This window comes from Maylandia zebra, linkage group LG17 (genome assembly GCF_041146795.1).
Source record: "Maylandia zebra isolate NMK-2024a linkage group LG17, Mzebra_GT3a, whole genome shotgun sequence".
NCBI lineage: Eukaryota > Metazoa > Chordata > Actinopteri > Cichliformes > Cichlidae > Maylandia > Maylandia zebra.
In genome coordinates, this window is record NC_135183.1 from 30,783,883 (window position 1) to 30,808,100 (window position 24,218).

Genomic DNA, 24,218 nt, shown 5'->3' on the forward strand with positions numbered 1-24,218 from the left:
TTTACTCCTGCGAGCCTTGGTCTATTTTTTTTCTCAAGATTGGTGAAAATTGTGCCACCTGTGAACTGGATCCTAATAATATACCATCCTATAGTGCTATAATCTCATTGTGGTCCAAGTAACACAATGACCCATCATCTTTCAAAAACATTTTTTTCCCTGTCCACTTCCACATTCTCTGGCAGAATGTGAAATTTCCAGCTTTTTCTCGTCAAAAATGAAAGAAAAAAATGGAGAAAAGTTAGCACAATAGTAGCACGGCATAGAAGTTTATTGATTTCTGGCATCTTGTTACAGTAGATAATAATTTCTTTATATATTTTACATTGTTCTCGATAGTTTTTATTTCTTCCATAAATAGTGGCTTAACAGTGACCCAAAGACTAAAACAGAATCAGTTCTAGTTCTGACAAAAATATTATTAATGATTTCATAGTTAAAGAATACAAAACCATAACATTTTGAATATACAATTTGTCATGATGTTAGCCAAGCACAGTCCATCCAACAGTGTTTTGTAAATGCTTTAAGATGCGTTTCAAAAGCACGATTGCACTGCAAAATCATCGGCTTGAACGAAACCCCGGATTATGCCTCTTATTCTTGCCTCGTCTGGTGTATGTCTCCATAATACATGAGATACAAATTGCACTATATTCCATGTGAATCACCAGGCAACAGAAACACTTCACTTTGAGTACATCTCTTACTTTGGGGATGTGTGTTGTGTCGTATCTAGGACCCCGTGCTACACGTTATACTTGTCAAACAGCTGTTGAAGTCCCCGAGAGACCAAACAACCACTTTAACTTGTCAAATGGCTCGAGACATCGTGAACGGCGTTTATCCATAATTACTTTCAGTCCATTCTTGTCTGGGTAATTCTGTGTATCCCTGAGACACAACATTTTTTTTTTTTAAATAGCTTTCAAAACCTCTTGATGGCTGTTTCCATAATGGCTCCATCATCTCATTTGTATATGCACTTTTGATGGCATAATAGACACCAATTATTGGCAATGTCTCTAAACATGAAAACAAGGAAAAGAAAAAAAGAGCAATGCAGGTAAACGTATTGCCATCTCTCTTTTACATTCGTGAATGTTATTGTTTGTTTGTTTTTTGCCAAAGTTAAATGAAAAGGCATGAAAACGCCATTTTTTGACTAAGCTCATTCGTCATCTACGAGGCAGAAGGGACAGTGCAAACCAAAACCAAAATGAGTCACGGCTTGCTGGGAAACCAGTGAAACCAGTCGCACATTATTGCATGCACACGCTGCCTATTGAGCTACAGCATTATAATCTAACATCTTAAGCACTCTGCATTTATCTGACTTCAATCTACTTTAGAAACAGTCCGTAGATTGATGTGATATGTAGAAATGTACAGTTTTTGTTCTCTTTATAAGGCATGCCATTGTGATTCCTTTCTCAGCAGGTCACAGCGTCTGTGTCACAGCTGGAGTTGCTGATAATGCTGCAATCCTCTGTAAGTGTCCCCGGGCAGTTTCAGAAGGCCACGGGTCGCCTTTGCACAGCAAAGCAAACAGTCAAGCGAGGCTCTTCACACCGGAGGGAGGGTTTCACTTTATTATACACCTGCAGCTTCTTCACATGGGTTCAAATAATAGTCGATAAGATTTGGAGCCTGCGAAATGAAGTTAGCTACACAGAGAACACAGCGAGGGAAATTCAGGTTTGTAAATGAGTGGAAAAGATTTGTTGTCGCCCAAATTAAATCAGCTCGAAAAACAGAGGGAACGTGCTTCTTCTGAAGACGGGATTCAAAGCATTAAACTGCGAGTGATATTCTCGGCTCTGAAACTTTAGTTATATTTGCCCACACACTTTTGCAATAAGCACCCGCAAGTTGCAAGTGGGAAATTTTGGCTCCCATCTTTGGTCTGGGGGACAAAAAACACACACACACCAAAAAAAAAAAAAAAAAAAACAAAAACAAAAAAAAAACAGGGCCAATATTGATTTTTTATTTAACATCTGCAATTTTTTGCAGTTTTCTGAGCCCATACTGAGGATCCACAAGCAGTTTGGGTTTCTCCAATTCAGCTGGCAAAGGTTCATACTAACATCTTCTATCTCAGACTTCTAATGCTGTCTTTTGTGATATAAATGTCGTCTTTCTGCGTGAAAGAGCTGACCGTAAAATATAAAATATGTATGGTGTGCAGCGCAGCCACCATTTGAATGAAGCTGGTATTTTTATTAAGCACAAGCTGCACATACACAAAAAAATACATTCATTTAACCATCTGTTGTGTGACACTAACTTTGGTTCATAGAAGACATCTTAAGTTTGTTAGAAATCATAGGATGGTGTGTTGATATGTGTGCGTGTGTGTTCCTGAACACAGTACACAGTGAAACATATCAAACACTCTCACCTTAACACAATTAAAGCTAAAGTGCAGAGGCTTTGTTACAACAACAACAACAACAACAGGCATACAGTAAGTGACTCCTAAACACGCACTAATCAGATGACTTAAAGAGCCTTTCGCCTACCTGAATAAAATATGTTTTGCTGCCACCTGGTGGTCACAGTGATAAATTATTTGAGCCTGGATTTACACCCAAGTGTGGAACTTTGTTTGCACCGCCGTTTTTTTGTTTGTTTTTTAAATTCTTTTGTTTTTTGCACAAGTCATCTGTAAGGAAAAAAAATCTGGTTCTTATCTCAAAACTGTAACATGCTTAAACTTCTTAGAAAATAACTGAGATAAAAAGCTGAAATTCTGACTTACAGATGACAAAAAAACCCTTTTTTCAGTGGCAGAAACAAGCTTCCATACTAAAGACATTTTCATTATGAGAAAAACAACAGATGCATGCCTACTGCACAACACATAATACTTAAATTGGACCACATTACAGCCACCATGTTCTACTTAAAATATCACTTCATTGGCCTCTTTAGTCGCCCTCTTTTAACTCTGACATACATTTTATGAGAAATGTTTTCAATCGCCGTCTAAACATACACACGAAGCAAACTCACTAGTTAATTAAAACAAAAAGAAAAGTTCAAACTCTTTTAGAAAAAAAAGACTAACCCCACATGGAGTTGTACTGACATCAGTTACCGTGACAAGGAGTCACCTGAATTGGAGCATTTTATCAAATTCACACTGCGCACAGTACTCAGTAGCTACCTTGAGTTCTGTTTCAATATTACATTTACTAACATCTAGTTTTAAGGCAATCAGATATGGCTATGCTTATAGCACAGGAGTCACTGTTTGTGCATGCTCATGCATCTGTCTCTTTTTTTGGATGGAGACGAGTACGGGTGTCAAACTACTGCACTGTGAAATTCTCTCATGATTTACTGCACGTGTTATAGTTTTTTTGCCGGGAATCGCTTGACTAATAAATGATTGTGTATTCAGAGTGTGTCCGGAAGTGCTAAAAAACCCCAAACAAACAAAAATAAAAACACAGTAGCTGGTATGTAGAGAAAAATGGTGCTGTTGCACTTATCCTTACTCACTCATGGGAGCTCAGACTGTGCATTAAACGGCAGATGATGACATCAGTTTAAGTTTAAGTTCAATTCTAGTGAAGAGGAGGCAGTGCAGTTTTCTTGTCACACTCTTTTTTCTTTTTTTTTTTTTGGCAAAAACCCTCCATATTGAAGTGCCACTCTGACACTCTGTTGCCTTGTAAGAAAAACATCTATTTGTGGAGTCATTTCTTTGCTTTTCTGTGTGTGGAAATAGTTTCAGTAGCATAAAGCTGCCTTGCTGCCGCCACAAAAGAATATGCCTCCTGGACATTTAGGGTCAAACGTAGATGCCTTCAGGGTTGAGGGTGGACGAGACGGCGCTCTGAAGGGCACGAAGGTCACTGGGTAAGAGACGGGAGGAGCCGAGTCGTTTCAGGGAACCGCACTCCGTCTCTGCAGCACACAAAAAAGAGATGGTCATTTAGCTGTGAGGGGTATGAACATCACTGATATATGATTCTGATCTGACATCCCACAAGTGATTAAGTATCAAATGAGAAAAAAAACAAACTATGTTACAGCAACCCAGAAAGAGGAAGATGCAAGGAAAGAAGACGACGATGCTAAGGAGCAGCCAAAATAAATAAAGAAGACAAAGAGAATGGAGAAAGTTTTTTTATGTAAAAAATGATGTGATTAAAATAAAAACAGAGGATTTTTCTTTGGCTTTATATTGAGAATTCCATTGCTGGTCCATGTAATGGGGCAGTCCTGCCTCACGTAGTCTAACAGGTCATTCTCAGTATGACCATAAGGTGGCACTGTGTCCATACACATCTAAAAGCAATACAGTATGTAGAATGCCTCAGCTGCAATCAGCATTTACAGTAAACTAAATGCTTTCAAGAAGGTGGTGATCTTGTAGAGTTTCTGTCAGTGTGTACGTGTATTTATACCGCTGCTGATGTCTTCTGATGGTTCAGCCGGCAGCACAGTGACCTTGGTACCAGTCTGCTGAATGAACTGCTGTAGGTTGACCTGTCGAAGCTCTTTTGTCAGCTGCTCCAGCTCCTGCTCTTTCTCCTATAAAGGAAAAAAAACACCAGGATAATAAAATGAACTGTATGCCTAGTTTGATAAAAGTACTGCACATGAACAAATCCACAGCTTACCAAAGCTTTCGAGTGCAGGAAGTTACTCTAATGGAGGTGAATTTATTAGGTCAAAATGAAAAAAAGATTGATGTTCTGCTCAGGATCTCTCCAGAGTCATAGTGTAGTTGAGCCAGCCAAAGAAAAGTATCAGCTCACAGATGATTACACAACTGCAGGCAGGGGATTGCGTACTTATTCAGGCCCCTCTCTAATCAGGCAAAGAATGCTGCTAATTCCCTCCCTCCCATTCCCTTCTCGTTACCTCACGCTTCCCACATCTTACTGGACTTCACCCTACTTCATACTAGGATGCATGCAGGCAAAGATCCATCGCACATTGCTGCGAGCCAGAGATAAGGCTTTGCTTCACTGCCCACAACTTAATGAGCTTAGATTTCTATGGTTCCACCTGTGTGCTGAGGACTAAATTTTTAAACCAGCGTCAGCGGAGCCAAAGTTTTCCGACTTCTTAATAAGATTTTTTAAAACACTTTCTTGAAATCTGAATTCTTCAGCCTCTTCCAAAGTTAATGGGAACACAATATTTTAAGCAAAATGCCAGGATGGGCCTCTAAAATAAACAACTAAACAGTTGAGCTGACCTGTAATCTCTTGCCTGACTGGCTGAGCGAGCGTTCCAATGCCCTGCAGCTGTTCTCCAGCCGTGCTGTTTGTTGGCTCTGCATTTCCAACTCTGCCCTCACTTTCTCCAGCTGGGCTTGTACCTGAAAGCCAGAGTGGAAGGGAAGTCAGGAAGCCAGCGCTCATCGCAATTTTCCAGGAGAAATATGCAAAAGAAACTCAACCATGTAGGAAGACTTTTTCATGCTTTGACATGTTTTGAACTTGAATAAAAAGTTTTTTAGCTCTGCAAAACTATTCATCCAAGTTTAGAACACATGTGTCGGTTTAACAAAACATTTTTCTCAACACAACTTTATTTAAATAGCATCAAAACACAGCAGCAGTTGCCTCAATGTGCTTTATATTGTAAGGTAAAGACAATAATACAGGACAAAGATATGGTGTGGAAGAAAGACCGATTAATAAAAACTAATGACTAAATGCAAAGTGGTGTATTAAAACATAGTAAGTGACAAAGGTGACCGAAGAAGAAACGCTCAGTGCATCATGGGAATCCCCCAGCAGGCTAGACTAACTGCACCATAAGTAAGAGAGGATTCAGGGTCACCTGATCCAACCCTATATGCTTTATCAAAAAGTTTCAGAGTAACATTTGAGAGTGAAGTGCTCTGTTGGAGTGATACGGTACTATCAGGTCATTAAGATAAGATAGGGCCTGATTATTCAAGACCTGTATGTGAGGAGCAGGGTTTTAAATTCGATTCTGGATTTAACTGGGAGCCAGTAAAGGGGAGCCAATATAGGAGAAATATGCTCTCTCTTTCTAGTCCCCGCGTCAGTACTCTTGCTGAAGCATTTTTCGATCAGCTGAAGACTTTTCAGAGAGTTTTTAAGACATCCTGATAATAAAATAATCCAGCCTAGAAGTAATAAATGCATGAACTAGTTTTGAAGGAAATATCCTGGTAAAAAACCACAGCATGAGTCCTCACAGTGTTACTGGAGGCCAGGGTAATGCCATCCACAGTAAGTATCTGTTTATGAGATCGGTAGAATGTCCCAAATGTTAATTTTTCAATGACTGCACCTCTTCCTCATTGACCCTTTGTTTCAGCTCAGCCTCCTGCTGCAGTCGCTCCTGCTCCACACCTGCCTCCATGCTCTGGAAAGTAAATAAAAATCTCATTTTTCCCAGCTTCCTTCTTCAGTTAAAGCAGCGTGTTTGTGTTTTACTGACATTTATAGATAAGAGGTTTAACTCGTAAAACCATCAAAACAGGATCTGGTGAAATCAGGCAGCTCGTGATGCTAAGTTCACCTGTATGCGAGCTAGATACTCCGAAAGCTTGGCTTCACAGTCGCGTACGCGGCCCTGCAGCTCGGCTAGCTGTTGCCGCAGCTGCCACTCGCTCTCCTGCTCTATCTGCAACTCGTTCTGCCAGAATTCCTCCTCCTCCATCTCGGCGTCATTCCTCCTCACCTGCTGCTCTAAAAGCAGCAGCTCTTCCTCCAGGTTTCCTTCCTGTAAGGCATGGGATTAAAATATGATGTAGGGATGTAAAAATAAAGATATTGGAAGACATGAAAGTTTAGGGTGCAGACGATCTGAAGATCAGCACATATGCAAAGTTTCTCTCAGTGACTGCACTGGCAGCTGTGGTTTTACTCACATCGCTGGCCTCGCCTGTGGCCTCCTCCCAGTCTCGCAGCTCAGCCTCGCAGCCCAGCAGGCGGCTTTCCAGGGCCTGGAGTTTGTTTCTCTGCAGCTGCACCAGTCGGCTCAGCTCTCTGGCCGGACTCCCAGGTACAGATGCTATTCCACCTCCTCCAACTCTGCTGAGGTTTAAACTCACACCGCGCTGCTGGAACTGTTTGACTAGATGCACAGACAAAAAGGGAAGACTAAGATTAAAAGAAGGAAACTGAACCATTGAAGCTAGCAAAGAAATGACTGGTAAGATCATGGCTAATATTTCAGCTATACACACCATCAGTATCTCTGCTTTTTCCAAATATTTCCCGCAGACCCTTGGTGCTTCCTGTGAAGGTCAAAGATTTGCGTTTGGGTTCCTTTCGTTTGAGCGACCTGTCTGTCCCCGATGGACGGAGCTTGGCCAGAGGTGGAAGGCTCTGGCGGTATAGACCTCGTTCTGGGACACGAGCCAGCCCTTCAGAGGTTGGCCGCTCGCTGACAGACGGGCCGGTCCGCTGGAGGATGAGCTGCACGTCACTGGCATACTGGCCCCACTTGTTCAGGGACACTACAGGGTTTTCATTTGGAGCCAGGTGGCGCTCTGTCTCCCGCCATTTCTCGATCAAAGTGTATCTGCCCGTCCGTCCTGGGACAAAACAAGAAGTAGTTGAAAGGTCCTGACATTTTATGACAGCTTTTCACAATCAGTGGAAGGGAATCCTACACGAAGGGTTTGTTTTTCTGGGCTCTTTTCATTGCAATGGACGGGGTTCTGCTGGAAGAAGGAGATGTGATGTTAATTTACCCCTCCTTCCCTTGATGTTCAACAGGTTTCAGTTGAAACAACCTTTATATGGTGCAAGCATTTAAAAAGTTTTCAATTTGTGGGTGAAAATTAAGTTTTACTTGCAAAGTATGTATAATGCATAATACTGGAAGTTTGCCCCACTCTTCTTTAATTTGAGTCAGTTCTGTCAGAGGCTGGGTGTGTGACCCAGTGCTTTCAGTTGGTTTTGATCACTTTTGTTATATTTTGAAGATCATGTGGAGTTTTGGATTATTATTAATTGGCTGTGAATTGTAGTCTGTTTCACCCTGGCCTTCTGTTCTAGTTGTTATGTATTTCCTGTCTGCGTGTTTCATGTTGTCAAGTCTGTGTTGTCTACGTCTCACCATGTTTCCTGTTTTATTTTGAAAGTCTTGTGTTTCTTTGTTCGATGCATTTAGTTTAAATCTTCTCCTGTGACGTCGTTATTTTCATTTGTGTCAGCTGTTTCCATATGTGTTTCCGCTTCCCCTGATCACCTCCTGTGTGTATTTAGTCTGTGCGTTTCACTCAGTCGTGGTTAGGTAGACTGTTTACCCTCCCACCATGTCAGTTCCTCGTCCGGCATGAGTCAGCTCAGGTCGTGTTCATGCCTCATGTTCTTGCTTCTTCATAGTTTTCTGCACGTTCCTGCTCTGAATCATATTTATGTTAGTTATGACAGTTTTGTCATAGTTATCATTTTTCAGTTTTCCCAGTGTAGGTTTTAGTTTACGCCCTTTATTCTTTATCCATGTTCAACCAGCCTGTAATAAACTGCTCGCTTTTTGTTTAAAACTTCAGTTCCTCTCTTCAGTGTCTGCTTTTGGGTCTTCTTCCTCTCTTCTCATGGTCTGACAGTGCAAACCACGACAAGTTCAATGATGTTTGCAGGCATTTGTTTATGCACCGCTCTCTTAAGGTCGTGCTACAGCATTTCAGTCACCTTGAGATCTGGACTTTGACAGGCTTTGATTCTTTTCTTTTTCAGTCATTCTGTTTTAAATTAGCAACAGATTTTGCCGCAGATTTGCTGCTACGCTCAATATCATTGTCCTGAGGTATGACCCAGCCCAAGCTTTAGCTGTTGAATAGATGTCCTCACATTTCTCTAGAGTATTTTGATATACAGATGAGTTCACGCTCGAGTTGGTGATCTCATACACTTGATATGAGGTGTTTGGGTTTTCTCCAAACATGGAGCTGTGTATTATGGCCAAATATCTCCATTTTAGTCTCATCTGTCTAAGGGACAGAAGTTAAAAGTTACAGAAGTGGTTTTCTCTCGGCAGCCCTCCCAAACAAGCCTAGTTTGTTCTGTAACTTTCTAATTGTGCTGTCATGAATATTTCACATGCTAACCAAGGCCTGTGGAGTCTGAGATGTAGCTCTTAGGTTCTCGCAGCCTCTCTAAAAAAAATTGCATGGTCTGACCTTGGGGTGAATATCCTGGGATGTCCACTCCTGAGAACATTAGCATTATCCAAACGCATACCTTTATGCTCAGACCATCAAATTGCCAAATCTTATGCTTTTAAATAAGTGCTCACACTTGCGATTAATCCGTTAATCAAGTGAATTTGATTAGTAGCACCTGGCTACTACTTGCTTAACTCTTGTGGAACCAATACAACTTTTCCACAAGACTATAAGAAAGTTTGGTGCAAACTTTCTTTTTGACATGACCACACTAGCTGTGATGTCCCCAAACTAACTTGTTTAAAGATGATAAAAAAAGAAATAAAATGTTGTCTAGTCTTTCTGGAAATGTAAGTGAACATCAGTTTTCATGTTGACAATTTCTTTTCTGAAGTAAAAACAATCACAGTGTTAACACATTCAAATCTGGGTTCACATTACTTTAGAGGGAAAACTATTCACTTAAATTCCACAGTGAGTGATAAAGAGAGTCATTTATCTGTGCTCTCTTTAAATCTTTTACCAGATCACAGTTTTGCCTTTGTCCGTGTCATCCCTCAGCTTTAAACATTTGCTGAGTAACATCAACAAGGGCTGAGAATGATTCAGCTCACAGATATCCATTAAACACCCTTCTGTATCTGGTTGTGCACCCTGAGATGTTTCAAAAATCACATTGCATGCTGTCAGAGTAAACACCCCGTGGAACCTGTGAAAAAAATCAATCCAGCCTTGTTAAAATGATCAAAATAAAGTTCAATGTGTTTTTGCAAAAAACGACAGACGAAACAATGACAAAAGGCTTTTTCACAGCTCTCCCACAGGCTGCACCACTGGCAGATATAAAGGACTTTACCACGGTGTCTAATGCAGTGGGAAAATTCAAGTCAACAAACAGCGTTTGTGTTAGCCAAAGAACGGGGTTCAGTGGTTCAGGGCCTTTTGTGTGTGTCTCCTGTATTTGTATCTGTACACATAAAGATAAGAGAAAACACTGCCAACTGCACAGCCAACCCCCTTCTTCCACAGTAAGGGTCCTTATAAAAAGAGCTGCATTCATCACTACAGCCATTCAGACTTCAAAGCAGCTTGGCCAGGACAAAAGGCACAGCGAGCACAAAGGACCGTGCCATAACTCTTCCTCTGCTGTCACTGTGAAAGACCCCCACATTTTAACTCTAACCACTGGGGCTACTGAAAAATCAAATATTGAATGTGTTCCTCTAAAAAATGTGTACACATGACTAAATGTCATGATGCCAGTCTTAAATTCACAAATGCAAACGAAGAGGCTGAGCCTGAACTTATTTCTATCAACTGTCAACAAAGGAAAGACTGCAGTATGACTCATCGTGTTTCACAGAGTCCCGTTATGGTGAAAATCTATTTGTGCCCTCTAGTCACTTTTCATTTTCAAGCCACTTATTTCCTCAAGTGTCTGCATGTATGTGGCCTGCCAAATACTGGATGCAACCCACATAACAGAACATCCCAGCATTGATTTATGCAGGACAAAATATAATTTGCACTGCTTTTCCTGGACTTAAGCAGTAAGCAATATTATTTTACTTTCTAGAGACACAGGAAGTAACATAATGTTTCTAAGCATTTGCTACCTGTGAACAGGTTATGTTGTAGTGAGTAATTTGTAGCTTACCAATGGCTTGTGCCAAAGCGATGACCACTTCCTGGCATGTGGTGAACTCCGTGACCCCGCACACAATGCGCTGCACTCCGTCCACCCACACTTTTAGCTCCATGGCCTTCATTCCTCCACACCACAGGGAGCCGCTAGAGATTCTTTATTTTGCATCCTGGAGAGCGAAAAAATAAAAAGTTCGGTAAAATAAATCATGTTTAACTGTTAAGCATCACTTAACCACTATTCACTCCTACACAAGACCCTTAAAGGTTCGATTATAAATATTTTTAGTGGTGGATCCAACCTGATATTACACGCAAAGTGTGTAATAGACAAACTTTGCTTCTCTTAGGTGTGAAATGGACGTGCATGCTTAAGTTGCAGTATATAAGCCAACACTACTGACCAAGGAAAGTATGAAGTACATTCCAGGCTCTTTCTATGCCAGGTAAGATGACGTTTCTTTAAAAGTTTGACTGTTTTAATGTTTCCTTTAAATAAATAAGTGTATGTGTGTGTGTAGGACTATTGTACAGCTTCACCTTATTAACTAGAGATAGTTTATCTGAATTTCAGGAGCAGGACCACACCCCAAACACTCCTCTTCCAGTTATACGTCTATAAATAACTACTTGTGCCACACACACACACACACACACACACACACACACACACACACACACACACACACGTTCTGTTGACTCTTCTATGGAGGCATAAGTGGTCAAGAGATCGAATTATACTTATACAGACAAGCCAACCTTTTTCACACGATCAACTAAGATGGAAGCAAATCCCATCTTTGGCTTCAGCTAATGTGGCTAATTTAAAAACCTTTCACTTCTTTTCATTCCACTTTTCAAAATGCCTTTTCTGCTTCCACAATCTGTTGTCACTGCTAATCAGTGTTGGGACTAACGCGTTATTAAGTAACGCGTTACAGTAACTACGTTATTATTGTGGTAACGAGCACAGTAACTAGTTATTATGCCAAAACCGGGAACGCGTTACTCGTTACTGGGATTTAAATAGGCTCGTTATTCGTTACTTCGTGTGGTGGCTATCGCGGAGCTTCCACAGATTCAATAACATTAGCAAGTGGTGGAGGCCAGCAGGTGGATGAAGGAAAAGGGAGGCAAGAGGAGAGACCCGAAGCGGCCGCTGGTCCGAGAGTGTCAGGTGAACTGAACTTCAGGTAAGAAGTTATGACCTGCAGTCCATCTGGGTCAGATATGAACCAAGTTTAGGTGGAGTTTATTTTCATTGTGCTGACTTTTTCGTACTGCGTGCTAGCTAGCATGACGGAGTTTCTATACAGCTGGGTGGGTGCTATGTTACTGATGTTGAACTTTATTTTGTTCATAAGGTTAATTATTAGAGTTGCCAACCGTCCCGTAAAAAACGGAATCATCTCGTATTCAGAGAAAATATTACGTGTTTCGTATTGAGGTGAAAAGGAACAGTTTGTCCCGGACTTCAGCTACAATGAAAAAGACACAAAGCTGGAGTTACTCTGTCTTTGCTGCACAGCTGCCTCTTCTTCTCTCATCCTCTTACCCTCCCTCTCCTGTTTCTACTTCAATCATGAAACTGATCAATGATCAGCTGATCGGCTTTTCTCTCTTGTTTGTTTATCGCCCACTTTGCGCCAGAAAGAGGAAACCAGCGGATGTCGCGGTAAACAACATTAGCACTTTTAAGCTTGATCAGCTGTTGTTAGAATTTATTTAATATTAATTTCTAGTATCAGCTGATGTTTGCTGGAGCCACAGCTGTAAAGCTGCTGGTCATGATATCGGTTTGGTTATGTGGTGAGAGGGAAACATGAAGATGAAACCAGGAGATGTCCTTACTGAATCATCAGAGCTGTGATGGAGAAACAGGTTTACCTTTTAGGTGACATGAATGAGTTGAAGGGAAGTTATGAACTGTTTCTGAGAGACAAATAACACCAGGATCCTTTTCCAAGTAGCTGACAGCTGGTAACTGTGCAGGGGCGGGTCTAGCAAAGTGTTGCCAGGGGTCCATGTAGGGCATTAAAAGGGAAAGGGGGGCACAAGGAAATACTTTCTTATTCTCATTTAAAATGTCTCACTTTTAAAAAAATAATTATCTGAGTCTTACAACAAACGATTGATAGATTGATAGATATATACCATCAGAACAGTGTACATCACTGTCACAACAGTGTTTATTTTCATTCAAAGTCTTTATGATTTTTCCTGTAATGGTGGGCCGGTGTCTAGTCAAAATGCCCGGGACGATTTTTTTGTCCCAGTCCAGCTCTGAATGCAGCTCATCTGCAGTCTGGTGTTACCTACATCTTCCTATTCAGAAGGCAGAATTTCCGAGTTCTGAGTACAATCGAAAGCACCACGACTGCAGTTTTTGTGTTGGATGTAAAAAGCAGGCTAGGATAGAATCAGGCGTGGGATTTCTCCCGTGGAAATGTGCACATTATTTTTTCCTTTCTATTGGTAGGTGGCACAGTGCACTTGTGGCAAGTAAGCAAGCTAGAAGACTGGCAAACTTGCTGGGTATCCAGTTACGGAAGCAACACATTAACAAGAGAATTCTGAGTTAAACCAAACTTACTTTCCCTAGTAACTAGTTACTCTGAAAGTAACGAGTAACTTGAAGTAACTGAGTTACTTTTGATAGAAGTAACTAGTAATGTAACTAAGTTACTAATTTAAAGTAACTTACCCAACACTGCTGCTAATTATGTATGAATAAATCCATTCTGTTACTGGGAGTATGTCTGTGAAGGTTCTCAGTCATCCAGGTCATCATAGTCTAAGGAGCTTGGGAAGAAAAGCGTCTGGTCTTCTTTTCAAGCAACTTAAAGAAGTCCAGATGCTTTTCTTTCCAAGCTCCTTAGACTGTTACTGGGAGGCTTTCTGTGGGGATCTGACAGGCCTGGAAGAGCCTGGAAGAGGCCTTCCCCAAACTGCAGCTTCTGGTCTAAAGCTACAACTTAATTTAAGGGCTAAAAATCTAACATAAAAAAACCCCCTGTAATAACTCAAGGCCTCTTATGAGTTATCTGCACCAGTCAGCTACCCATATTAAGAATTTGGAAATTCAGACACCAAAAGCCAATTTTCTACAGCTGGGATAACTCAGACATGGACCCATGTAGGTGCACTATCCAAACCTTAGGCTATTCTTCGTATACATGGGCCAGACTGTCACAGATGTTCCAGCAAATTGAGCAGTAACTGCACTGAATTGGGATGGGAAAGTGACCAACACATCTTCAGCTGTGCAGAACGCAGCACTTGACCAGACCGTAAGTGAATGTCCTGCCATGCCAACAAAAAGGATTCATGCCCTAAAAATGGAAAATCTCAACAGCTAGTTTTGACTTGTCACAAATACCTGAAACACTGGAGCATAGATAAGTTGTTGGGTTGTCAGGGCTTGGAGAAATATTACAGACTACACACAGAAACAGCGATGCCCTCCTCAGTCACTTCAGCATCCCTGAGGCGTACACCAAATGTGAGTTATACAGCAGCGCTGTGAGAAACAACACCATGCTGCAATTGTAAATGATGCACAGGCTGCAGGTATTCAGACATACACAAGGCAGTAGCAAAAGTCTTCTGCTTGATATTCATATCAGGCTGGAAAAAGTACAGCTTGAAATATGCAGATGCCACCAGAGTGACAGTTATGACACAGGTGTGCAACCCACACTGCACGGTGCCAGCCACTCACACCAAATGGAGTGTCAAGCACGAGATGGAAGCTTAAAAAGCCACCCTTTGAAGCACAGCTCCCATCACAGAAATCTACAAGTTGAACAGTGTGGGGGTTTTTTAATAATTAACATCAGCTCAGAATTCTGAGCCGCTAATGATGGAGTAGCATGTGATTTCTTTCCTTTTAAATACAGAACACGTAGCATCCAGACGTCTTTGGAAACAAAAAAAAAAAAAAAAGTATTTCTGCTTTCAGTTGTGCAATGATGCTCTTGAAGTGCATCATTGAATGATACATTGTCTCCACACATAAGGATAATTATATATAACCTGTTATGCAGAGATGGATGTAGCCATACAGATGTGTAAGAGAGCCAGAGCCAGAGATTTCTGGCTCTCTTCCACAGCATGTCTCTCATCCTGTCTTCCTTCTCTCACCCCAACCGGTCACAGCAGATGGCTGCCCCTCCCTGAGCCTGGTTCAGGGAGGGGGTTCAAGGGAGTTTTTTCTTTCCACTGTCGCCAAAGTGCTTGCTCAAAGGGGGTCATATGATTGTTGGGTTTTTCTCTGAATGTATTATTGTAGGGTCTACCCTACAATATAAAGTGCCTCAAGGCGACTGTTGTTATGATTTGGCGCTATATAAATAAACTTGAATTGAATTGAATGTGTAAAACCCCCCAAAAAACTACACTCTTAAAGGCAAGTTCCCGAGATCTGCAACATGCATTTGGTTGAGTTTACAGAGGTTGCACACTGAGTGAGAAGTGGGGTCATTTTCTCAAACTCCTGTACAGTTTGACTTCTTTTTTTCTTACCTCCTGCTGACAGAAATAATGCAGTTTTCAGGCACTTCTGCATTGGCTTCACTTTTCAAAACCTTCAGGCTTTGTCTGTTTTTTATATAATGTCTATAATTTTAACGGTCTCTCAGGTTATTGATTGACAGAGCCGGCGAATAACTTCAGTTAAATGGCTCTACCAGCTGAATATAATGGAGCGCATAGCAGCTAAAGAGATCTCCCAACATTCATTACATGTACTCTATCAGGTGAACACAACAGTGATTCAGAAGTGGTGCTAATTCTGGAGCTGCACCACCTTTGAGCATTTAACAAATGTGACTAACATTTCTTCTGCAGCAGGTAGATTCAGGTGGAACAACATGATGACCAAATTATCCAGTCAACTTAATCACCCTTGTTTTAGTTAAGTGTTTCCTAAATGGGTTAAGGGCCACTAAAGAGCTAAAACCTGATGCTCCCAACAACAACACACAACACTAGTTCTCTGTAAGAGATTTCATGTAACGCTGCTGGTGAAATGTTGTACCATCAAATGCCTGTGGTAATGTAATTGTGTTGTGATCGAACTCTTCCGATATATTTTTCATTTCCTGGTGTTCAGTGCAGAAAAGCTTACAGGCACACAGAATGAGAGTCATTTCAAACTGCTGACACAAGCGCCTCAGCAGCGAGGCAGTCATTATGGCCCTTGCAAGCCTGAGCAACAGAGCAGTGAAAGAGCAGGTGGCTAATACTCAGTCTTGCAACCATACTGGGCAGCATTGCTCCCTGTCTCCTGACTGGGCCATCAGCTCAGCTCTGATCCTTGACTTGCCTATCGCTTGAGGCGATAACAATTTAAGCACCTTGCATCTTCGTCACAGCTGGAATGGGAATCCCATCTCTCCTCCAATTTAACTACTGGCCCCCCCTGGAGGCCTTTTTCTACAGAGACCGCATTATGCTGCACACTCCTCTGCGCTGAAGGCATCTGTTATGGGCAAGGTGTGCATTTGGAGTGAAACTGGGCGATTTGTTAAACGAGACAGTATGCATTCGAATTGAGATAGATCCAGCAAATGAGATTATTCTCAAAGGAGCTCAGCGGCTTGGGGAATAGAAAGGAGAGAATAAGAAAACAAAGAGGCACAGTGAAGGTGAAAGAGTAGGGGTGCAGATGAATAAACAAAACCAAGCAGGATAAAATTAAAAGGAAAAGGTTGGATCGTTTGAAGAAGGAGTGCAAACCCTTTTGAGATGAATACCTTGCGTTCTCCTGAACAGGTCAACTGTTCTGAACTGGATTGACTGCAAAGAGTGTGCTGCACCATTAACCTACTTGTGTTTGCTTTGGTCACCTGGAGATTAAAACAGTCGTAAGACGCCGACTTGTCTGCAAACACTCAGCATTTACTCTGCGAGATATAGTAAAACTTGAAAAAGTGTGATGCAAAGCAAAAATAGTTTGGAATGGATAATATGGCCTTAACTCTACTGAAAATTTGTGGACTACACTTAAAATGCAGCTCCATCCCAGGAAACCAACCAACTTAAATGAATTCTACTAATTCTGCCAAGAAGAGTTGTCAAATATCCGATCAGAATTATACCAGAAGCTTGTTGATTGCTACAAAAAGCATCTGGTTGAGGTTCAACATGTTGATGGACATTTAACCAGATATGACTGGGGATGTATGTACATATTTGAACCTGCATTGATTACAGAAAATGAAAAATAAACTTGTGCACCCAATTATTGTTTTTAAAGTCATTAAAGATGCATGCTGCACAATTAATTCACTGTGGAAAAACATTAAAAAAATTTTGAATTTAGACATTTGATCACACCTGTATCTTTAATACAAGGTTTAAGACAGAAGCCAGGTGAGGCTGAAATGTTGTCACTGAATTTTTATTATGATGAGTAACATCCACTGAAGTTTAACCCACATATGTGGTAATCTTTCGCACACTTTTATGATACTCTGCTCACACTAATGTGCATACTCACACTTTCTATGAGCACTTCTATGTGAGACATTTGGATTTCATTTACTCCACTGTGATGCATTTATTATAAATATATCAAAACAGAGCGGAGGGTTAACGTTGAGACGGTCGACTTTCTCGTGAGGCTTTACTTTGCAATGCTCATATTGAAAGTGAAGGAGTTATTTTGGGGCAGTTAACACTTGATAAATGTATTTTTATGTAAATGTAAAGATGGGAAATGTTGACATAAAACTGGCACAGCAGTGAGTGGTTGCAGCACCTTTTCAGCACTGCAACATGTTTTCCACTAAACTAGCAGTTATGTTCAATTAGAAGATGATTTGCATAAACACTTTAAGGCCACATGTGCAGACAGAGTTGTGAAAAATATCAAATAAGATATCAAACAGCCTAAAAAAATATTAGATTCAAACTGACCTCGCTAACATGGTTCCTGGGTTTTTTTTCCTTTTGATGAATTTTCATTCCTTTACTCATAGAGCTCTTACGGTTCCCTTGACACAAACAGCATATGCTGATAGATGTTTGCTTTTATCAGGAGCGACACACAGGACCACAGGAGCAGGCGGCTGTGCAGAAGCAGATGTTCAGATCATTTTTAGTCAAAACTTTATGCCCTATAGTTTTGATCCAAAAACAATCAAATTGCAACAACTTAGATGCTCCAAGTAGGTCAAACTCATTTTACATGCATACTTTTTGATCTTAAGTGGGACAGACCAGTGAAGCATGAAAAATGTGTCCAACTTGTGACGGTGGACACTTTCCACCCAAATCACATGCAAAAAACTTTATTTTACTGTTTCTACATTTTGCACAGGCTCACAGTGCTGGATATTTTTCCACATGGACAGTTAATAAAGAATCAATCAGGGAACCAATAAAGAATTAAACCGTATGACCAGAATCAATAATAGCATTGGTGTCAGTATACTCTCATTAGTCTCTATCCTAAATCACCATCATTCAGTTCTGAGCTGAACTTAACAGGTTATTGAAGGTCTAAACTGGAAACCTGAAGGTCAGAACAACAAACTGTCGACAGAGTCAATAACTAATTGAATTCTCTGCTCAACTGCTCCAACAACATGGCCTGTGAAGCCCGTCACCTTGTGCAAAGTAGCTTTGATTTTCTTTTCCTCCTTGCTGATAAGTTCCACCAATTCCTCCAGAGACTTACCTCAGCCACACCGATCACTTTCTCTCTCTCGCTCTCTCCTTTTTTACAGCTATTGCTATTACTGCTCTGAATTTGCATCATGCAATTTCCCTTTCCTCCCTGGTTATGACTTTAATCTAAATCACATTTACTTTGATGATCCCGCTGCCAGCGTGTGAATTAATAAATCATACAGGCGGGTATAAACTAATTAGTATGCGGCGACACTGGTTTCTATTTTGATTCGGCTTCATTGTAAATGTATACTTCCATATTTAGATGTGTTCAGTGAGCCACAAGTCCGCACAGTCATAGTTTCTAGAAAAGGAAGTGCAGGTGCAGGATATTCTTCTTGTGTTAGTCATTTAAAAAAAGACTCAGTGATTCACATTCCAACTTTATGCAGTAATCCATACACAAAAATCCCTCCCACCACTAAGTACACACAGATTTGACAGGAAATCTCTTTGACGTCACAATTTTTGTCACACACACACACACACACACACACACACACACACACACACACACACACACACACACACACACACACACCAGGGCATAACAACAGCCTGGACCAGAGCAGGTTTTGAAATCAGATAAATAAAACCTCAGATGAACTCCAGATGTGACATTACACTGTGTCATTGTTTAACACAAACTAAGCTAAAATGCAGTAGCAGTGTGTGAAACAGTAAGTACACTCTTACCGTTTCAATAGGAATTAAAAGGATAAGTAACAGCCAGGAGTTGGTAATCAAATGTGCTTGATTAAGGAGTCATCAACAAGTATGAGCACCTCTATCAAAGCAGGAGTTTTGGCAGTTTACAGGCCTGGAGCATTCAGGTGTGCGTTAACACAAAGCCAAGGAGGAAAGGCATCAGCTGTGATCTCTCAGAAGTGATTGTTGCTCAGTCTGGGAAAGGTTATAAGGCCATTTCCCCCCAAAATTAAGTCCATCATTCCACAGTGAGAAAGATTATTCACAAGCAGAAAATATTCAAGACAACTGCCTATCTTTCCCAGAATTGATATCCCACCAAATCACCCCTAACGGTGAAGGCTAAGAGCTACATCTCAGATTCCTCAGTTAACATGTTAAATGTTTACGTTCATGACAGTCAAAATTAGAAAAAGGACTCAACACGGATGACTTGTTTGGAAGAGAAAGACTCTTCTCTCTAAAAAGAACATGGTAGCATGGCTTAGGTTTACAAAGTGGCATCTAAACAAACCACAAGACTTCTGGAACAATATCCTGTAGACCAGCGGTCCCCAACCTTTTTTGCGCCACTGACCGGTTTATGTCCAACAATATTTTCACGGACTGGCCTTTAAGGTGTCGTGGATAAATACAACAAAATAAAACCAGTATCGGTACCAAAAAGAAAAAGAAGATTTATTCATAACACACGGGAAAAGACCTAGGGAAAGAGAGTTAACGATAAAAAAAAATTATGCTAAAAACCGATCAGAACCATGAAAACCATAAATTTCACACCCGAGCCTCAACTCTTCCGACCCGGTACCAAACGACTCACAGACCGGTACCGGTCCATGGCCCGGGGGTTGGGGACCGCTGCTATATACAGAAGAGATGTCCACGTTTGGAGAACGAGACACTAACAACTCATACCCACGGTCAAGCATGGTGGATGATGGCTGATAATTTGGGTGTGTTTTGCAGCCACAGGACCTGGGCACCTTGCAGTCATTGAGTTGACCATGAATGCCAAAGTATTCAAGGGTCTAATGTGAGGCCATCTGGGCGACAGCACAGCAACAAATCTACAACAGCATAGCTAAGAAGGAATCAAGGTGTTGCAATGCCCAGATCTGAGCCTTATTGAAATGGACCTTAAGAGATTCGTGCATTAGTCACTATTGTAAAGAAGAGTGGAGCAAAATTCCTCCACAATGATGTGAGCGACTGATAAAGTGAATCAGAAAACAATTACTTCAAGTTAGTGCTAAACCTGCTTCCACAAGCTACTGAATGACGGTGTGCACTTAGTTCTTCCACACACTCGTCATGCATTTATTCCATTCATCCATCTTCTTCCGCTTATCCGGGGCTGGGGTCGCGGGGGCAGAGTCTAAGCACAGAAGCCCAGACCTCCATCTTCTCAGCCACCTCCTCCAGCTTGTCCGGGGGAACATGAAGGCATTCCCAGTCCAGCCAAGAGATATAATCTCTCCAGCGTGTCCTGGGTTTGCATTTATTTATTTATTTGTAATGATGTCCCAGTATGTAAAACCTTTGAACTGAAAAACTGTGTCTGTATACTGTTAGAGTTGTGGCTGATCACATTAACACGCGATTTTCTACTGTTGGCTCAGAGAAATCCAAAATATGGTTTCTTTCTTTTTTTTATGCATTCTTGGCAAATTGATTTAGCATTTAACTACCATGGAATTTATTTATTTGACCTGTTTTATGACTAAACACTGAAATAACTGTGCTTTTATTTAGATCTATTTCTGATGCTACATATAATATGCTTTCTACTTATTGTTAGAGTTTCTAATGTTTTTTTTTTAATCTTAAACAGTTGTATTACTGGAGCTTGCTGTGTTTGCATTCATGTATATTTTCCTTCAACGAGCAGAAAAACACGTTGCATAAGAGACAGAATAAACAAATATAAACAACACAATGATCCGAAGGGAGATCGAACCACGAAGACAGAACATGCTCGATATAGGAGATGTTACACTCATGCGAGTCATAATCTCAGGAAATGCTTGAAAAGATTGAAAACGACTGATGTGGGAAGGAAAGGCTGCAGCTATCAGTACAAATCCTTGCTGTCAGACAACTTCTGCCACAGCCATTTGGTTTCAGACATGAAAAATATTGTGTTGTCTGGGCTGTGAACCGTTGAGCTAAACTTAGTTATGACTCCAGTCTAACTCCCCTGAAGTTTCATTCTCAGGATGCCAGAGGAAGGCAGAGTTAGGGAGGGGACGCAGCGCGAGAAGTCCAGGCTTCTTATTTATATTTCCTCAAACATGGATAGCAGCTCATGAGAGGGATCAGCACAAAAATGAAGCTAAAAGCTCCTTTAATAAGCCGTGGATGAGCATTGAAGGAACAGACTGAGAAATGTTAACTAAAAGCTTTTCATTTCACACCGACTTAAAGGTGGAATTTAAATCCAATATACAAACCTAATAGTTAATCTCCAAAAGTTGATTCTGTTTATCTGGACGTAGCGTTTTGTGGGAGAAACGTTTCGTCACTCATCCAAGTGACTTCTTCAGTCTCGATAATAGTTAATAGTTAATAGTTCATTTCCTGCCTTGGTCAGCTCTGTGCCATCTCAGCCTCTTGCTAAATTACAGTTTAATAGACTCAATGCCAATCTTGTTGCTGTGTGTACCCTCAAACATCTGATTAAACAGACACATTTGCTTTGAAAAATCAAAACTCGATCATATTTTTTTTTTAAAAAACACGACTGTCAGTCAAAAATCTAATTACTAATGGAGACATGGCACTCAGTAGATGAGACTTATAGCAGTTCAAAAAACAGACGATGCCAATTTTTTTATACGCAACAAGGAGGTTGTGGAAGCTGGAGGGGATCCACTGAAAAACAACAAGTGGCGCACAAACAAAAGAGCACGCTGTAATGTGCATGCGTGAGTCCACATGGCCAGCAGCATGACTGGATGCAAACAATCCCTCACCATGGTGACGCAGCTCAGGCTTTGTCCCGACCTTACACAGCTGACCGGAGTGATTGGAGGGTACGGTCTGGGAAAGTAGACCACACAATCGGCAACAATTAAGAAGCAGTCCGTGCTTTCCTGTCACTTCCTCTTTGTTTCCTTTGAATGTGGGCTGCGAGAAAACATGAAGGTGTGCTCTGCAGTGGGGGTTCTTGTTGGAGATGTAGTGGAGTTTTGCTGGAACATCTCAGAGTTGGCCTTATGGTGGATATTGTCTAGTTTTAGCTGGAGCGGTCATGCCAAACAGATAAACTCTATCCTCTATGTTAAGAGGTCAATGGCCTGCATACAATTTAAAAACTTACTCCTAATAAAAATGTCCAGGCTCTATGAGCTTGCTAAAAATCACTGGATAAAAGAAATCTTCTGCTGAGAGTTTTTACTTCACAATTGTGTAAGCTGCCTAAAATGATCCACAATGACTCCCAAACTAGTTGTGAGACTACAATAGTAGCTCACAGACACATAGCTTTAGCTCAGATTTTAGCTGTGTTAGTTAGCTCATTCAAAGCTCAACGTCAGAAGGTTACTAATGTTCAGATGATCAACCCTCTGGCACCTAAAACTTCCCTACTAATATCTTGCCACAGTTGTAAAGACTAAAGCCTGCAGCCGTCATACAGTGACCCACATTTGCATCCAATTTAGCAATTTAGAATGAACAATTAAGCTAATGTGCATGTCTTTGGATTGTTGGAGAAAACCCACGCAATCACGGGTAGAACATGCAAACTTCATGCAAGAAATGTACCAGCCAACCATATTCAAACCCAAGATCTTCTCGCTTTGAACAACAGGAAGGCTAAAATGCTAACGTCAGCAGGTAATCCAAATATAAACCCTAAATGAAATTACATTTCGACCTCTGTGCTCACACAAGATGTCACTGTTCTTGATGGAACATCCTGGAGGTTCACAGGCCCTTCAATACAGCAATAAACTCATGACTCTGCTTTTAAGTTGGCACACAGCCTTCATATTATACACCAATTTCCCACTCCCCCTGCCTGTTTCTCTTTACTTATATACTAATATAATGTAATGCTTTTAAGAGTCCATGAGAACACAGCGGTCCTCCTAAAACTGATAATGCATATTGCAATCTATAAATGAAACCTCCACCTTCTAGCCTCCTGTGCAGCTTAATGCTGCACAGGAGGCTTGATGTGGAGATTACCTCCACATCAATTTTGTCAGCTGAAGACAGTGAGATGGCTGCATATTCAGCAAAAGCTTGCATAAGCTGAGTGAAAAAGCTTGAGAACAGCTTTGCAATCAGATACTATCAATCATCTATTGTGTCATAAACAGTGTAAGAGTTCCCTGTTATTAAGCAAGCAGTGGTATTCACACGAATGCAACATGCAGTCCTTTGTGGGTAACAATTTAAAGGCAGCTGCAGGTTTTTGTCACAACTGCTGGTGTCATGGGTAACAAAGCAGTGTACTCACATTCACACTTCAGCTGTATCACTGGATGTTATTATTTTTTACTGTTACAGGAAAAAAAAATCACTATGTTGAAGCAGAGTGACCAAAGTGCCCTCTTGCAGTTTCAAAAGTTAAAACTAATCAGCTTGCTGAAGACAATAAGCCTTTAACCCGGTAAGACCTGCAGCTTAACTGACCGCAAGGTGCTGGGAGGGGGAGTCTGCTGAAAGATAAACTGGACTGGATTTACACTGCAAAGTCTGTTACGAGTCTTCCCACTTGGGTAGCATGGTTCTGACATCTCAGGCAAATGCAGACACAGTGTGAATGAATATCAATAATGCAAAAATATTGGTGCTTAGCTGGCATGGGAACTTGTGTGAACGGGGAGATTTTTTTTGGTCAGGATCTCTTTGTCTTATGATGGTAAACTGAATCCGTGGACAAAATTGTAGCTTTTAAGTAGATGTGGGCAGATTGATCCAAATATTGAAAGTATCCATACCAATGCTGGTATTGGTATTGGATCTATACTGTTTACATTGCAGGTCTTCAAAAAAGAAAAGAAAAAACTGTTTCAAAATACATGAAAAGCTGAAAGGTGTGTTTTGCTAACTAAGTATA

At 41.0% G+C, this 24,218-nt stretch overlaps 1 protein-coding gene across 6 annotated transcripts in view; it reads right to left on the bottom strand.

Moving 5' to 3' along the window:
- Positions 1–250: 250 nt before the first annotated feature.
- Positions 251–24,218, bottom strand: part of rassf8b (Ras association domain family member 8b) — a 39,766-nt gene continuing 15,798 nt past the window's right edge. For 3 of the 6 annotated variants that reach the window (XM_012918434.5, XM_004548182.6, XM_004548183.6), the window contains exons 2-9: positions 10,779–10,935; positions 7,193–7,543; positions 6,875–7,080; positions 6,523–6,726; positions 6,292–6,366; positions 5,222–5,344; positions 4,422–4,548; positions 251–3,918 (exon numbers count right to left, since the gene is read on the bottom strand). In XM_012918434.5, coding sequence (XP_012773888.1) covers positions 3,803–3,918; positions 4,422–4,548; positions 5,222–5,344; positions 6,292–6,366; positions 6,523–6,726; positions 6,875–7,080; positions 7,193–7,543; positions 10,779–10,890 — 1,314 coding nt within the window. In that variant the 5' untranslated portion in view covers positions 10,891–10,935 and the 3' untranslated portion in view covers positions 251–3,802. Of the gene's footprint in view, positions 3,919–4,421; positions 4,549–5,221; positions 5,345–6,291; positions 6,367–6,522; positions 6,727–6,874; positions 7,081–7,192; positions 7,544–9,136; positions 9,226–10,778; positions 10,936–17,686; positions 17,808–19,138; positions 19,158–24,218 lie in introns of those variants that run through there. The other 3 variants (XM_076876008.1, XM_076876007.1, XM_076876009.1) reach the window with 3 other exon arrangements.